The sequence below is a fragment of the Schistocerca serialis genome, chromosome 4 (assembly GCF_023864345.2).
Source record: "Schistocerca serialis cubense isolate TAMUIC-IGC-003099 chromosome 4, iqSchSeri2.2, whole genome shotgun sequence".
Classification (NCBI taxonomy): domain Eukaryota; kingdom Metazoa; phylum Arthropoda; class Insecta; order Orthoptera; family Acrididae; genus Schistocerca; species Schistocerca serialis.
The window spans coordinates 137,792,198-137,811,097 of NC_064641.1; the positions used below are offsets into that span (position 1 = coordinate 137,792,198).

The following is an 18,900-nucleotide window of genomic DNA, read 5'->3' on the forward strand; positions in this document are numbered from 1 at the left end:
ATGACAGCTTTAATTTTATTTGTATGTAACACAATTATAAAAATGGTTGCACAAATGGATCACATACACTCTTTCGCGGCATGCTAACAATGTTGCAGACACAGATGCAGCTCCATGTGCCACGGCAAACTGGCTGCCATTGGCTCTGGCAGTGACCAACTGCTGTGCAGCTAGCAACATTCCAGATAACACGGTTCCTGGTGTGTCCGCAGTTCTATGCGTTTGATCATCGCATGCACTGACTTCTCTTAGTGTCCAGTGCAAGTATGGTGGATCTTATTCACTTGTGTCAGTGTTCGTTTCTCATTTTCCAAGAGTGTATTTATGGACATGGGTTCCTTATCAAAACTTTATCTAGCGAGTCTTCTTGCAACCCCAGAAGCCTGTAATAGGAATTGTGAGAAACCCTACATAATACTTCTATGCTGTGATCTGTTGCAGACCAAAACAAGCAACATCTACAAAACTTTTACTGAAGGAATCTGGTCATATCCTCTTGTTACAATGTGGAAATATGTGAGGGAAGAAAGTTGAGTGCTAGTCAGCATGCTTTTCATTGAATGGATGCTAAGAACAAAGGATATATGTTCCCAGCAAACCACCCTTTGTTGATTCCTCCTAGGGAACTAATTGGTTGGAGAAATGTTAATTGGTATTTGACAATTCATGGACAGTTGCATAAGTGTGGTAAGAAAAATAAAGAGGCATGTGGACACAAAGTGTGGTGATGTTCATCTTGGTTGAATTGCAAATCACCAGTCATCCAACAGTTACAGTCTGATGGTATATATAGAGTAAAGGATTATTCATTTCCCCAAAAGAATCCTAACAGTTTCAAGCTGTTCAGTTTCTTAGAGAGAAAGAGGGGAGAAAAAGGAATTAATACCATTGGCAATCAAGTAATAAGACTCACATTATGTTCTTTGATGAGGTTCTGTACAAATGCCTCGGGATCTCTAATATTCTCCATCTTGTTCATTACATCATCATTTGATATAATCTCCAGGACCGCTGCCACATCTTTCTGAATCACTGCTAGCTGTGTAACGACCTCTGCTCTCTTCTGTTTCAGGGACTGCAATGAAATAACATTCAATTACTACCACACTTAATGACAATTATATTCATAGAAATAATGGAAATAATACCCGATAATGACAGATTTCATGCTACAGGAGTGCATCAAAACTAGGAGTTGCATGAACAAGATACTTGGCAGCTCAGCAAGTAGGTGTCACACTACGAATTCATTTAGGGTTCATATCTTGGCAGGCACAATGTTAATTCTTCCCAGCAGTTTACATGATTTCCACCTCTGACAACACTTTGCATTTGTAAGCAACACAAGTGGTACACAGACTGCTTTTGTTGATACAAAGTTTGTCCCTCTGGCGGTGACAGAAGTTAGAGCTGTACAAACTCAAATAAAATAACACCTAATAAACAACAGTGGTATTCACAACAATATCCAAACCAATGACAGCTTTAATTTTATTTGTATGTAACACAATTATAAAAATAAAAAAAATTAAAGATATATCATTGTATGTCCTAGAAGTGGGAATTGCTCTCTCTGCCAATGATGTGTATATTATAATCAGGGTTAATGGACATCACTCCAGATGTAGTTGAAAGTAGATTTAATCCTTCGATTGGTGTGCCTGTGGCAGTTAGCCACAAGATTTAGTTTTCTGTCAGTATCACAGATAGCGTTACAGTTGCGCCCAAGCCCATATACGTATTTGTTATTCTCAACAGGTGTCAGCACTTAGTACATTTGTGTGATTCATGCTTTCAGCAGTTTGGTTGCACATGGAAATGGAGAAAAAGAAGGGATTTGACAGGCACCGTCTTAACTGTAAGTCCTGAAGATTATGAGAAAGTATTGCGAGAATTGTCAGATGTAGAATTACAAGAATTGTCAGATTCGTGTGAATCTGAGTCAAAAGAGGAAGTTATTGGAGAAGAAAACCACAGCGATGACTTTGAACAATCAACAGAGGAAACAGATGACCATCTGGTTGAAGAGAAGAGAAAACAAACAGATGATTACCGATTTTATGTAGGAAAAGATGAAGAAACTACCTGGATAAGTGAACCGCTCAATTCTTCTCCTAAAACCAAGGCTGAGAGCAGGCCAGGTCCAAAAGCAACTGCTGAAATTACCAAAAAAGAAATTGATGCATTTTACCTATTTATTACTGATGGGAAGATTGACAACAATGTGGAAAATACAAACCGATACATCTAGAATAGTAAAAGAGCTAAAGTTCAATATTTGAGAGAACGACTGCAGAGACATCACAAAACCAGAGATAAAAGCTCTTTTAGATGCATTATATCTAATAGGTGTAAAGAAAGGAGGACACACGAATTACTGTGAACTGTGGGATGCATATGGTACAGGAATGATTATTTTACAAGCTCTCTTCAGCTATAAGCACTTTCGCTTTCTGCTTCGAACTCTTAGGTTCGACGACCTGGCTACTCAGGGGTGGGGGTGGGGTGGGGGGGAAACAAAGTGACAAAATAGCACCTATTCGGGACTTGTTTGTCAACAACTTCCTTGCTCACTACAATGCCAGCGACTTTGTAACTATTGACGAGATGTTGCACCCTTCCAGAGGACACTGCGGATTTGTTCAGTATATCTCTAATAAGCCTGCAAAATATGGGATCAAGATTTATGACCTGTGTGATTTTACACTCTACACTTTGAAATTTACTGTGGCAAGCAGATGCCAGGACCCTACCTGAAGTCTAACAAGTGAATTGTACAAAGATTAGTGACACCATCTGGATTGGTGACACCAACTGAGAAAACCAACAGAGATCTTACAACTGACAATTGGCTACCCTGTGGCTGAAAATCTCCTCGGCAAAGGTTTGACTTTCTTGGAAACAATGAAAAAAATAAGAAGAAATACCTCAAGAATTCCAAGCAAATAAAACCTGGGAAGTCCAGTATGTCTCTCTGGTTTTCACGACAATTTTTGTATGGTCTATTTTTTTATCGACAATGCACAGCACAAATGAAATAGATCAAGAGACTAAGAAATCGAGAGTGAATTTGGACTACAATGCTACCGAAGGAGGAGTACACACTGTAGATCAGATGTGCTCATCCTACAGTACTTCCAGAATAACGCGACGATGGCCACTTGCAGTTTTCTACAGATATCTAGACATTGCTGGGATAAATGCAAACATTATTTTCAAATTCAACAATCCTGATAATAAAGAAAGAAGACGAATTTTTTTGTAACATCTTGCTCTGGACCTAATGGAAGAACATTTGAATCAACGAACATTACTTGAGACACTTCCCAACTATATTCACGGCTTCTTCACCAAGTATAGGCACGAGGAAGAGAAGACCCAGAAGCCAACAAAACCTGGAATTTGTTACAAATGTGGCAAGCATTAAAATAAAAATAAAAACAGCATGTATGAAATGCAAGGAAAATGTATGCAATAAACATAGTGTCATCGATACAAAATGTATGCAATGTGAAAGTGAGCTGCAGACGGAAGTTAACTAATTTATTCACAATCTTAAACAGGAGTGGGAGTTTATGAATGCTCCATTTCATAATGTGTTCCCTTGTTACTTTTGTTTCACTTGAATCAGTGCAATTAAGTGATATAATTAAAAGAACCATGAAGGTAATATAGGATATCGGCTTGTTATAAATTACAATGACAATGATAGACAATTGTGAAGGCAACAAATAAATAAAAGATTATTTTTATTGAGCCATGTAACGTTATGTTTTCTCCAATAAAATGCAACTGGCAATTGTATAAAGATTATTTTTCCTTAGGTTAAAAATGTAATACTAATTGCATTGTAAAGGCCGCAACGCGCCCGCTCACGGAAGTACGAAAGGCGCACAATATTAGCTTAAAGAAAAAAAAGAATCCTGCTTCTAGATAGCATTCGTGGGAGGGGTGTAGGTCAGGAGAAATTAAGTGCAGGGTACCAGGTCACAAGTTTTGTGAAACCAAGTGCTAACCTTAGCCAGGTGACAGGACTTTGAGAAGGAAGATCAGGTAATTATAGTTGGGGGAGCAGCAAACAGCCTGGCTATGAATCCAAGATGTAGTATCAGGAGCGACCTGGACAAAATAGGAGCAGAAACTGGGCACACAAATGTGGGGTTTGTGGAGGTCTTAGTAATATGATCAGCCCTGTGTTAACACTGTTGTAAGGCATGTTAACACTGAGCTGAACAGGATGCTCCAGACACCGGCAAAATCTCACATAAGTGATGTTCCAGTTGATGCTATTGGTAGGTGAGGATACACTACATACGGCCTGCACCAAACTAGAAAGGGAAAAGATATGTTAGCTTCTCTACTATGATCCCTGTGGTTAATGTGACCAGGCAGACAGGTTGTTTAGGTTAACGCCGAAGTCCAGACAGACAACATTCAAGAAACATAGAATAAAAGAAGCTACATGTACACTAAATAGGGATAAACTAAGAGTAGTATCAATTTACTTCATAAAAATACCAGAGGAATAAAAAATAAAGTACATGAGTTGTTAGTGTGTTTAGATGATCTCGAAAATAAGAATGAGATTGATATACTTTGTCTGCCTGATCCCCACATAACCATGGGGATGCAAAGTGTCAGTATAAATGGGTATAATACACCATCTTATACGTGCAGTTCTAGCACGGATAAAGGAGGAGTTGCCATTTACACAAAACAAGGTTATAAGTACAAAACTGTAGGAGCAAGGAACTTTTGTGTCGCTCAGCACTTTGAAGTTTGTGTATGTGAACTACAGCTAGATATTAGCAACAGTGTACAACTCCGCATTAGGAGGTTGGGAGCTATTCATAAAAAAGTTTGACTCCCTATTATGCTGTCTGTCAGACGAAAAGAAGAAGCTATTAATCAGTGGTGATTTCAATGTAAACTTTCTAAGCAATTCTGATAGGAAAAGTAAACTAGAGCGTTATTAATGACATATAAGTTAGAATGAGTGATCAATTTCCCTACACGTATAGCTCAAGACAGTAGCACTCTAACAAAAAAATCAAATTTGTGTGAATTCCTAAGGGATCAAACTGCTTAGGTCATCGGTCCCTAGACTTACACACTAGTTAAATTAACTTAAACTGACCTATGTTAAGAACAACACACACACCCGTGCGAGGACTCGAACCTCTGGCGGGAGGGGCCATGCAGTCTGTGACATGACGCCTCAAACTGTGTGGCCACTTTGCGCGGCAGCACTCTAACGGATAATGTACTTGTGCAGCAAGAGGAAGTAAAACTAACACACGCTTTCCCTGTGATAAATAGATTTTCAGACCACGATGCACAACTGATTAACTTACAAAACTTATCATGGTGTGCAGTTCAGAAACCATGAAGTAAAAGTGTAAGGCTGGTCAACCTGGTATCTATACAGCACTTAAACGATAATTGGGGAGATGTATATAATGAGCCAAATGACAATGATAAATGCAAGATGTCTTGATAAATTTATATACCTTTTTGAAAATTGTTGCCCCAAAAAAATTACTAAATGTAACGCCAAACAGTTTTCAAAGAAACCTTGTATTACTAAAGGTATTAAAGTGTCTTCAGAAAGAAAAAGAAAATTTTATGACAGAGCAATAATTAGTGAAGACCCAGAAGTAATTTTACACTATAGAAATTACTGTAACATACTGAGAAAAGTTGTCAGAAAATCAAAAAATATGTATATTAGAGATGGAATCAATAACTTGGACAATAAAATCAAATCACTACGGAATGATGTCAGAAGAGAGACAGGAAAATTAACCACTGGGGTAGGTAGTATTACTATTAAAGAGAATGAGACCATCTTAACCAACAGTACACAAGTAGCTAATGTATTTAACAACCATTTCTAAAGTGTGGGTGAAAAAATTGGTGGGAAAAGTTCAAAACAACAAGCCAAGCAGTACATGTAAGAGCCAGTTTTGAGAAATCCTTGTCAGATCAATTTTCATCTCACAACATCTTGTGAAATACGGAAAGCCACTATATCTCTGATAAATAAATCTTCTGTTGGATTAGACGACATCTCTAACAAGATATTTAAACAATGTGGAGCAGTTACAGCTGATGTTCTGAGTCACATCTGTAATGTATTACTAACTCAAGGTACTTTCCCATACAGGTTAAAATATGCCATTGTCAAGCCTCTCCACAAAAAAGGGGACACCACAGACGTCAATAATTACTGGTCAGTATCCTTGCTTACAGCATTTTCAAAAATCGCCAAGAATGTAATGTACTCAAGAGTGGTTAGCCATCTCAACAGTAATGGGATACTTAGTAAGTCACAGTTTGGATTTCAAAAATGATGTTATACTGAAACAGCAATAAACAATTTTCCTGCCACATAGTAGAACCTTCACATAGTGTAATGTCTCCAACAGAAATTTTCTGTGACTTATCCAAAGCAATTGTTTGCATGAACCATGACGTTATGTTACAGAAATTACAATTCTACAGTATAAATGGAACAGAATATGAGTGGTTTAAGTCATATCTACAGAACAGGAAGCAAAAAGTTTCTTTATATGGTTTAATATAACAACGAAAACAATCAATTATTGATAAAATTAAATAATTGGATGGATAAAAAGTCTACTCACAAAGTGGTGGCAGCACACACATACAAAAGACTGGTGTGACTGGCAAGCTTTTGGAGCCAGTGGCTCCTCCTTCTGGTAGAAGAGTTGAAGGGGAAGGAAGAAGAGTGAAGGAAACGAACTGGAGACGTCTAGGAAAAGGGGTGGATTTTGGGAAAGTCTCCCAGAACTGCGGGTCAAGGGAGACTTACTGTATAGGATGAGAAAGAAAGAATGATTGTTGGGGACTGCATCGGAAGAGATTTGAAAGCCTGAGAGCTAAAAGGTGGAAGACAGGGTAATAGAGAAGACAGATTACTATTAAAACATCGTGCACGAGTTAATAAGAGCGAGAAGCTAAGAGCATTGTACGTAATGGAGGGGCAGGGGGTGGTGAAAAATAGACAGGAAAGACTATGGAAAATGTAGAAAACTAAAATGGAGTGAAGCAAAGAATTGTTACAGTGAAGAAAAGCTGAGACAGAAGAAATTAATGTAAATTAAGGCCATATGGGTGGCGAGAACCAAGGACATGTAGTGCTAGTTCCCACCTGCAGAGTTTTGAGAAACTTATCTGGGGGAAGAATCCAGATGGTGCGTGTGGTGAAACAGGTGCCAAGGGCATTAATGTCATTTTGTAGAGCATGCACTGCAACAGGCTATTGTAAGTTGCCAGTATATACCCTCTGCATATGCCCCAATACTAAATTATCAGTTAGAATGATATATATAATATTTGGTTCGGAAGGCCACGCCTCTGAAGGTAAAACAAGGAATCTTGCCTGATGTGACGCATCATGGATGTACGTCTTTATGTGATATTGTACAACATGCTGTTTGTACATTTTATGAAGATGATGAGTTCAGTTGTTTGTGTCCAGGGATGAAATGCTTTGTTTCGGTCTGATCGGAATGTGGTGTTAAAGAACACAAGCAGAATCACCTTGTTTTACTGAATTTGAAGGAGCCGTATGCAGCCTTCAAAGAGAAGTTTTCCACTTATAAAATTGGTTTCTTGAAATCTGCAGAGTTGCGTCCCAAATGGTGTGTACTTGCAGATGTTCATGGAACCCATGGTGTGTGAGTGTGTGTGTGCGCATTTATCACCAGAACAAGAAGCTGATGTTAGATGTTGCCAAGCTTATTAAGATAACTACAGACTTACTTGAGAAGATTGTCTGCTCTACAGAGAGCAAGGACTGTATGTTATAAAAGTGTGATAAGTGCCCTGGAGTGCAACATATTTCAGCTCTTCTTGCAGACTCAGAAGCACTTTGTTTGGCTGAAGATGTCCAGTATATGCAGTGGATCACAACAGATTGGTGTACATTGATATCAGTGGTGGAAATAATTGATTTCATGTACAATTTTTGCAACAAACTGGAATTGCTGAAAAGTCATCATTTTATAGCAAAATAACAATCATGTTATCTAACTTCACTGAAAGAAACACTTGGCCCAACAGAGTGTACTGTGATTGGAGATTTTCTGAGAATTACTCATTTATTGTACAAGATGCAGCACAAGTATTTCACTGGCAGCAACCAGGCCACGTTGCATCCTATCAAAATCAGGATCAGCATCATCAACTGTAAAGACAATGTGCATAGTAAGTGATTTATCTCATTCACTCAACAGCTGCAGGATATTATTATCAGAAAACATTTATTCCCCAAGTAAAAGATGCAATACCACCCTTAGGAAAAATTCGTTACTTTTCAGATGGAGCATCAGCTCAATATAAAAACCAGAAAAATTTAAAAAATCCGACACTACATTCTGAGGACTGCGGAATTGATGTTGAGTGGCACTTCTTTGCCACTAGCCATGGGAAGAGTGCCTGTGATGGAGTTAGGGGGGAGGGGCAGTCAAAAGACTGGCTGCCAGGAGGAGTCTTCAAGAACTTCACCACCCAGTCCTCACTGCACAAACACTTTTTGAATTTGGATCACAAGAGATAAATAAAGGGTATTCAGTTATGCTATGTGTCCTCAGAAGACATTGAAAATAACAGTGCAATGCTACTGAATGAAAGATTTTATCAGTGCAGAACAATTCCAAACGCAAGACAGTACCACCACTTTATAACTGCTTAAAATGATGATGTTAAGACGTAATGAACTTCATGCTCCGTGAGATATGATATGGGTTATCTCACACACAGTGCAGAGGCACAACAGTCTCCAGTACAATACCAAGAAGTATCATTGCAGGATATCACGCCGTCTTCTTACGTTATTTGTGTCTACGATTCTAAGTGGTACCTTGCCTTTGTTATGGACTGTTCTGAAGAGGACAGAGATGTTTTGGTGAAGTATCTGCATCCACCTGGACCAGCTAAAGCTTACTTTTTAACCAATGAAGTCAGCTGGGCGAAACTCAGGAACATTCTAAAACCAAATATTGTGTTTATGCACTGGACAGGGCAATTGAAATTGAAATACTCCAGTTGTTTAACAACTTTCTGCAGTCCAAGTGAGGAAAGGCACCAATCTTCAATGCATGTGCTTCCTATGTAACTTTCTATTTACATGATGATTGATGTGTTCAGAATATGAAACATTATTTCTAATTCAGGTTGAATATGCTGCAGAATAATGAGTCTCTTATGTCAAATTCTGTGGTATTTACAATATTTACCGAAGCGTTCGATCCTGCTCGTCGGCTTTGACCCGTCACGTAAGGCTGTTGTGGTGTGTGACGTCACAGTGGCGCGGAATTTAGTTTGTGAGAGTGGCATGTTTGTAGGTGTCGTTTTGATGCGATCGGTAGTGCTCCTGGTGGTGTGTTAGGTGATGTTTTCGGTTTAGTTTGCAAGTGTAGCGTCGTGTGTGAATTTTGGTAAACTGATTTTTTTACTTCTTTGGTAGGTATGGATATGACTGACAGGGTCAACAGTTTTCAGTTGTCGGCTATGATGGGGGACAGTGCTTTGTCTCTAATAAAATTCCTTCAACTATTCGGATTTTTGGATGAAGTCGTGAAGTGTTCAGTATGTCATGAAGAAATGAGGCTTACTTAAAGTTCCGGCGTCTCGGACCAGGGATGTGTATGTGGAGATGTCGTAAGGATAACAGGTCAAGGGAAGTGTTCGATCCCAATTTATGGGATCGGGAGCTGCTGTTGAGCTATATAGATCAAGGGAAGTGTTCGATTCCAGATGATATTGTATTTAGTGGTATTTGGGGAGTTTTGTGATGTTGGTTTTTTTTCATCGTTTTGTGTGGTTTTGTATGGAGGTGGGTGTCTAAATTTGTTTATATTTAGTTTGTCATCACCCAAAACCCCCCCTATTTCCTGTGTTTGTCCTGTTAGTGTCATTAGGCTTTTTGTGGAATGTGTGTGTGTTTGTTTTTCGATGTATTTTTGTCCTCATAATGTGTACGTAACAACTTGATATGCGCCATATTGGAATCGTGGTTTATGGTCGTTTCCGCCATATTTGTGACGTCGTGGGTCAAAGCAGACTGGCAGGATCGGACGCTTCAGTCTTACTTTGGGAGAGCCTAGCTCAGCCTTCTGGGTGTTTCAAATTTCAATACCTGAAATACAAACTTATTTTAGTGCAGGCATTAACTGTACTAAATTTCATTAAAATCTGTAACCATGATGCAACCTACTTTGGATAAAATCTGACGATTTTCAGTGAAATGACCCCGGATGGCATATTTGTGTTGATGAGAAACCCCCCCCCCCCCCCCCCTCGCCCAGTATGCTGAGGATCTGACAAGAACCTTCACAGACAGACACCCCCCCCCCCCCCAAACCTAGCTCACAGATTTGTCATCTGATCTACAAAACACCACGGTCCATCCCTAACCCATTGCCACAGGGATCATGTCCCTGTGGAAGACCCAGTTGCAAGACCTGCCCAATCCACCTGCACAGTATCTTACAACAACAGAGGCAGGGCCACCAATGAAACCAACCATGTCATATATTAACTCTGCTGCAATTACTGCACAGTCTTTTTTATGTAAGTACCCATCTGAATGAATGGCCACTGTCAAAAAAGGCAAAGAATAAAGATGACCATCCATTGGCACAACATGCCCTATTTCAATGGCTGCTTGAGAACTTGAGCCATCTGTATCTCTCCCTCCACCACCAGCTTTTCTGAATTACGCAGATGGGATTTATCTCTAACATATTGTATGCTCTCATAGCCCTTCTAGCCTCAACCTCCGTTAATCCACTCCAACCAAGTCTCTCCTTCCTCTGTCCTATAACCTCCTCCTAACTCATGTCTTCACATCCCCCACTGGGTACAAGACAATGCATCGCATGTCCAGCTCGTACACATGCCACGACTCATTCTCACATTCCCAGCCAGTGAACTAGCTGCCTCCCTACAAGCCGCTAGCTACTCACCCTCAACCCCTCTTCCTACTTCCCGCCTCTCTCTCTCTAGCCACCCCCTTTGGTACAGAGCCGAGTGGCTGTTTCACAGAGGAAGACCGCACTGCAGTTCCTTCTCTAAATCCTCGCACAAACGAAAAAATGGCTGACATCGAAATAAGTGTCCAAGGAATAGAAAAGCAACTGGAATCACTCAATAGAGGAAAGTCCACTGGACCTGACGGGATACCAATTCGATTCTACACAGAGTACGCGAAAGAACTTGCCCCCCTTCTAACAGCCGTGTACCGCAAGTCTCTAGAGGAACAGAGGGTTCCAAATGATTGGAAAAGAGCACAAGTAGTCCCAGTCTTCAAGAAGGGTCGTCGAGCAGATGCGCAAAACTATAGACCTATATCTCTGACGTCGATCTGTTGTAGAATTTTAGAACATGTTTTTTGCTCGAGTATCATGTTTTTGGAAACCCAGAATCTACTCTGTAGGAATCAACATGGATTCCGGAAACAGCGATCGTGTGAGACCCAACTCGTTTTATTTGTTCATGAGACCCAGAAAATATTAGATACAGGCTCCCAGGTAGATGCTATTTTTCTTGACTTCCGGAAGGCGTTCGATACAGTTCCGCACTGTCGCCTGATTAACAAAGTAAGAGCCTACGGAATATCAGACCAGCTGTGTGGCTGGATTGAAGAGTTTTTAGCAAACAGATCACAGCATGTTGTTCTCAATGGAGAGACGTCTACAGACGTTAAAGTAACCTCTGGCGTGCCACAGGGGAGTGTTATGGGACCATTGCTTTTCACAATATATATAAATGACCTAGTAGATAGTGTCGGAAGTCCCATGCGGCTTTTCGCGGGTGATGCTGTAGTATACAGAGAAGTTGCAGCATTAGAAAATTGTAGCGAAATGCAGGAAGATCTGCAGAGGATAGGCACTTGGTGCAGGGCGTGGCAACTGTCCCTTAACATAGACAAATGTAATGTATTGCGAATACATAGAAAGAAGGATCCTTTATTGTATGATTATATGATAGCGGAACAAACACTGGTAGCAGTTACTTCTGTAAAATATCTGGGAGTATGCGTGCGGAACGATTTGAAGTGGAATGATCATATAAAATTAATTGTTGGTAAGGCGGGTACCAGGTTGAGATTCATTGGGAGAGTGCTTAGAAAATGTAGTCCATCAACAAAGGAGGTGGCTTACAAAACACTCGTTCGACCTATACTTGAGTATTGCTCATCAGTGTGGGATCCGTACCAGATCGGTTTGACGGAGGAGATAGAGAAGATCCAAAGAAGAGCGGCGCGTTTCGTCACAGGGTTATTTGGTAACCGTGATAGCGTTACGGAGATGTTTAATAAACTAAAGTGGCAGACTCTGCAAGAGAGGCGCTCTGCATCGCGGTGTAGATTGCTCGCCAGGTTTCGAGAGGGTGCGTTTCTGGATGAGGTATCGAATATATTGCTTCCCCCTACTTATACCTCCCGAGGAGATCACAAATGTAAAATTAGAGAGATTAGAGCGCGCACGGAGGCTTTCAGACAGTCGTTCTTCCCGCGAACCATACGCAACTGGAACAGGAAAGGGAGGTAATGACAGTGGCACGTAAAGTGCCCTCCGCCACACACCGTTGGGTGGCTTTCGGAGTATAAATGGAGATGTAGAAGTCCCGCCACCCCCTTGAACAGCAGTTACGGCATTGTGCATCCAACCAGCACTAAGCAGGTTGTGTGTGTGTGTGTGTGTGTGTGTGTGTGTGTGTGTGTGTGTGTACCCAGGCTCAAGAAAGCTAGCAAGTTTTTTTCTCTTTTGTGTGTGCCTATCAACGATTCAGTGCTTCTGCTATTCGGTGAGTGGTCCCCTTTACCCCTAAATTCATTACATTCTACCAGACGTTTCCTAGTACATTGAAGTTAAAATGAGAGAGATTGAAGCTCACATGAAGAGTTGCAAACTTTCGCTACTCCACGTCATCTGCCTTTATCCTCTTCTCTCCCCCTACTTCACCCCCCCTCCCCCCACACCTGCAATCCACGTAGTGCACATGCACACAGTTTGTCGCCCCCCCCCCCCCTTGAGTGAACTTCACAGTACACCATCTTGTCCGCACACATTCCCACCGGCCTCATTACAGAATCTTCTGCTACGTCTCCCCCTCCCACTAATCACTCCAGCTGAGACTACTGCTCACCATGCTTGGCCCTCAGCACCTTGACATGACAGTGCGTTTGAGTTGTGTGTGCAGGAATTCAGGTGTGTGTGTGTGTGTGTGTGTGTGTGTTTTTTTTATGTCTCAGGAAACACTTTGTCCGATAACTCAATTTACCATTAAATGTACTTTAAATGTGCCTCTCTGCAGGGCTTCCTCCATGTGGTTAGTAGGAATCTGTTCTATGTAATTATTGCTATATGTGTAAAGCTTCACTCTTGACAGTGAAGGACCATCATCATCTTAGGTCATGAATTTCAACAGCATTAACATTCTCCTTTGTGAAAAACTTTGGGCATTACAGAAGCATCCGATTCCACCCATCTGCTTTGACCCATGGCGTCATCAATATGGTGGAATGGCTATTTCCCATGTATACACCAAGGATTGTGAACAAAAATAAAAATGACACAATAACACCTTTAAAAAAAAAAAAAAAAAAAAAAAAAAAAAAAAAAAAAAAAAAAACAGGTCAACCTTGGAAAATTGGGGTTTAGGGCAGGGACAAAATATGCCCTATGACATCACACACACACCACACCATTATGTTACAGGTCAATGCAGATGGCAGACAAATAATATATAAAAAAATTTAAATTACAGCATTCCGCTACACCAACAAAACCACAGGGATCTTACATTTCCCTTGACCTATATAGCTCAACCACAGCCCAAAAACAAACACTTACAACTCCAAGAAGTGGAATCAAAACCCCCACAACTTAAAAACCCAAATACCCTATATTAACTACACTAATTATAACACAACCGACCTACCATAAATAAACACATAAAACATCACAATTACCACCAAAACAAAAATTACTTGCCAACAAAAGCCAGCAATACCATCTAGGCACGCACACACACGTGCACGCACCGGCAATGCCACACTAAGCCACAAACCTGACACACAACATTCAGCAATAAGACCAAACATCTACAGAAACTGTATGACAGACATCATGTCATCACCCATCTCAAAATGTAATGATATACTTGTGAACTTCAGTCATATCCATACCCATCAAAAAAGACTTCTTTCTGCACAACAAACACGAAACTAATTGGACCTAACAAAAACGACAAACATGTAAACAAAAATGAACCTTAATCACTCACTGAACACACTTCCACAACCCACGTTACCGCACCAAGTACCTACACTCAAAACTGCGTTAGCATGAGGACAACCAAAACTCAAATGAACCCAATACCACAAGTTAAACTAGGCACACCCACCACCAGAGGGCACCATCAAATACCAACACAACAGCTACAAACACAACCAACTCAAAAAACTTCGCACCATAATGACATCACATCATTATGTTACGGGTCAATGCAGATGGGTGGACTCAGACACCTCTGTTGGCCCTAACTTTGTTATGAAATGCTGTGCAACAGTCGGGTGCACCTCTCTCTCTCTCTCTGTTGAAGAGTCTGAATGCAGAGAAAATGCAGCAAACCCAGCTCAATCCTTCCCTCCACATAACTTTCCTCGTGTGTTGTAAGGAGCTTGAACCTCTCACACATGTAAAACTGCTGATCCATTTATATTAGTAGTTTTGGCAACTAAACAAGGTATAAATAAAAATTATTTTTTTTTTATCAGCAACTACTAAATGCATGTTGGGTTCAAGGTCTGCACTTCACACGAGAAGAGGCGTTTGGAGAGAAGTGTGCGATCTGGGTATGTTGCAGTCTCCAACCATTCAAGAACTGCAACAGAGAGTGAAAAAGAGTGCATTGTCACTGTACAACATGCCACAGTAAAGTTTTTCACAAGGGTGAATATTAATTCTGCTGAAATTCATGACCATTTACTTTATCCTTTTATAGTTGCGATAGCCGCTGGTGTGACAATTAATGAAACTATTCATGATATTTTGAAGGTGAGTGGCACTTAACTGTGCTTGCAATCTTTTATATCAGCCATGCAAGTGTGCAGTCATTTGGAAGATTTGAGAGTGTCCGGGGTATGTCAGTGTGTGGTGGTGGGGGACTAGTGTAGCAGGGGATACAACCTGTCGGCTTTGGACAATGACGTCACAAGTCGCCAATCGAGAAGCGATTCTTCTTAGTGTTTGTTGTAGCTCCCTTCAGTGGCTGATAAGTGTTTTTTGGCTTTTTTAAAAAAAAATCTCACAAGATAGAATAAACAGATTCACTTTATTAAGCAATCAGTAAAAAAACGAAACTGAAACATAACAGCAAAAGCGAAAATGGTAAACTGCTCTCTGGCGACTTGTGACGTCATTGTCCAAAGCCGACGGGTTGTATCCCCTGCTACACTAGACCCGGTGGTGGAACAGCACAAATAATACTGAACATGTTAGTAAATTCTTCCTGAGGAGCAGTGAGCCAAATGTGTAAAGATGGCCGATCAGTCACCCCATTCACTATTGACCATTGTATGACATAAATAGTTAAGGGCTTTAACAATCCATAACAATGAAATCATTATAGACAGAGTTCAAGCACTGTGTACGTAAGAAAATCAACCATTTACTTTCCAAAGGGAACAGTGGAAAATGCAAATTTAGATGGCCAGTCAAGGTAATTATTTATATCACCATGCTCCCAAACGAAAGTAGTTGGATTAAATGAAGCGCTTGATAGGCTTCACTGCTCACAATCAAACTGTTACCTTCCAACCTAACGTGTGTTTCGGGTCATGCTTCAGATCAGTGTGTCGGCACAAGCTACATTCCAAAAACTAATACAGACTCAGTGTTCCATTCTCATTCTGTTTGCACACTGATGACAACACTTGCCACATCATCATTATGTTAACGAGACAAAGCCAATATCTGGTATTGGTTCATTTAGCTGAAATCACCTGTTAACTTACAGTTGATTTGGAACAGTGTTTTGAAGAGTAAATCACACTGACTTACTCCATGTAATTCCACAATTTTTTTTGAACTTCATGTACAATATACATAGGCTACACAACATTCATCAAAATATGTGGAGTTGTGTTCATTACCTAGCACACATTTTCTCAATTTATCTTACAGGTTTATTTTTTGTGGTGGAATTAAATATGATGTCAATGTAAACATTAGGATACACTACCAGTCAATCTGTTACCAGAAACTTTATTTAGCATTCACATTCGTTAGCTTTGTCAACTCTTGAACTAATTATCACTTTGCAATCTCACCTAACACGCAGGATACACTACAGATCAGTGTCACCCCTACCAAGATTTCAGGGGGTCTCATATCATGGTGCAGCCCAACATTTGAATGGTTTTCTAATTAAGAGTCTCAGTGCTAAGGATTAAAACAGTTAACACAAGGTTGCAATGCATTTAATATCCTCATTGAAGACCAAACCATAGTGTTGATGTTTACGCACAATGTTCAAGTAGGCCAACTGCCAAACATACTTTGCAACAAATGTATTAAGATTAAATATGGCACAATGCAAGTAACATAGCCTATTTGTCTATGATTTCATGCACAAAACACCTCACTTTTGCGTTCCAACTGGTTGGAATGCATACAGAATATTTTAATATTTGCCACAAAACAATTCCACAGTGAACTGTGGCAGATTTAATCTCGTGTTCGGAACATTCATTTCGTATGCAAGTATTGGGGTTTTTCAGAGAACCTGTGTTACGTACCACACCAACAGCTAACTTATTACCATGACTCGGCGTGCTGAGCAGCCTCCAAGTTCATTAAATTACGAATAGTATTTTCGAAAGGCTGACAGAATAGTTATGTGCAAGACAATTATTGTTCATTGTCCTAGATAATAACCACAGGCTGCACTTTGTAAGAACTGGTGTCGTGTAAGGACATTTCGAATTAACATTAAGTGAATAAATTCTGGAAACAACACAGAGTGCCTAGGGTTGCAAATATGATAAAGTATGAACAGAAACACTGGCGCCGTTGATGTATGATCTTGCAGTGGTGATGTAAACACTCAGAAGAACGGCGAAAACGTAACAGTGGCGTTCACAACCAAGGGAGGCATCGGAAATTCATATTACCTCTGGCACATCTTGATCCGGATACAACAGCTTTCGTATGTCTATCGCGTAATCTACCATATTTGTCTTGCTGAGAATGTCCAGCTTCCCTTGTAAAAGTTCCGTTTCATCGTAAATCTGTAAAGGGACAACATAACCTGAAGACAATACTTACATATGGCACAAGTATCACCCATTCACACATTTGCTTCCTGTTACCTGTTTCGCTGACACAAATTCTAACAATGGAAAAACTAAATGTCTATCCAAATACTGTCCTAACGTCGACGTCAAATCAAACTTCGCCATTGTCTAAAACTACACATACACAACACACAGCACTACAACACAACGTGCACCGTCCTAAGCTCGTGATGAACTTCTTTGACATTACAGAGTCAAAGATGGCATATCGCAGAACTTCCAAATGTGTCGTTCACATTTTACGCGGGGCGTGCGACAAGAACAAGAAAGTCGTCATGTATTACTCCACGTGACAGGCGGTCCAATTACAAGAAAGCGTTAACATTAAACATGCCAGTTAGTCGTCTGCTCTACGTATCAACTGTTTTTGTTGTCAACTTCTAGCAAGTAGCAAGTGAACCGACGGCTTAAATTGACTTTTCGTGACTATCAAGTATTTTATGTCCTTTTGTAATCATTACTACATTTAATTGAATTTTAGACGGACACTGTGACGCCGTGTTTAGTTGTTTTCGCGCAGTTTATGTGAAAGTAAGTTACTTACATGTGTAAATAACATCACTATAAAAGCTGGAAACCATGGACAGACTAACAGAAGTGCTGCTTTTCTGCCGCCAACATTAATTCACTAGATTAACTCACGTTTTTTCCTTTAGTGAGAAGACACATTATGGGTCATGCGTGAGTGCAGGTGCGAGAGAACAAGAACATATTAGAGCACTTCCAGATAGATCCGGATCACTGATTTTAGCCTGTTCTACAGTCTGCAAGATTATCCATGATGCACCATTTCCGCCAGCAGATGGGGCCACTTGCACGAGATTAACGCGTACGATCACTAGAAGGCGGAATAGGAGATAGACCCTACTCTCACGTGTATGTAGCTGCTTCGCGCAAGTGCAGACGACCACCCAGTTAGCACTCAAGCTTATTTCAAGGTGGATATTGAGTTTAGGTTCAGTTGAAAATTCAAGATTGAAAAGTCAACCTGTTACACAGCTTATTTCTAGGTGGATATTGAGTTTAGGTTCAGTTGAAAATTCAAGATTGAAAAATCAAGCTGTTACACAGTTTACATCAAGCTGTAAAAATTTAGCTTGAATTAAAATAATTTTCCCAAGCTTGAAATAAACTGTAATTTCCCTGGAAGGCTGTACAGCAGATGCGCGCGCAGCATAGCTTCCATAGACGTGCATGGGAAGCGCCACAAGCGTTTATAAGCGTTGTACTGACAGCCATTTTACCTTTGTGACGCGCGTTAATGATCGTTGACTGTTGTGAAGTTTGTTTTATACTGGAAAATAGTTCGGTAAGTGTGTGGCATCTCCTGCCTTACAGCTACACTGGGTCTGAAGAGGATACATAGTTTATCACAGGTACGTTGGTGCATTTTTCTCTAGTGGTACGTTAATATTACAAATGATAAATATTATTATGTAACGTAAAGAAATATCATATTCTTTTACGTAGAAAAATTGAGCCTGGGTGAAACTGAAATGGATTACCAA

At 40.2% G+C, this 18,900-nt stretch overlaps 1 protein-coding gene across 1 annotated transcript in view; it reads right to left on the minus strand.

The window, feature by feature from the left end:
* Positions 1-17,566, minus strand: part of LOC126474193 (eukaryotic translation initiation factor 3 subunit E) — a 37,717-nt gene extending 20,151 nt beyond the window's left edge. Inside the window, exons 1-3 of the mRNA XM_050101656.1 lie at positions 17,408-17,566; positions 17,210-17,326; positions 914-1,075 (exon numbers count right to left, since the gene is read on the minus strand). Of these exons, the coding sequence (XP_049957613.1) occupies positions 914-1,075; positions 17,210-17,326; positions 17,408-17,497 (369 nt within the window). The 5' untranslated portion in view covers positions 17,498-17,566. The remainder of the gene's footprint in view (positions 1-913; positions 1,076-17,209; positions 17,327-17,407) is intronic.
* Positions 17,567-18,900: the final 1,334 nt, after the last annotated feature.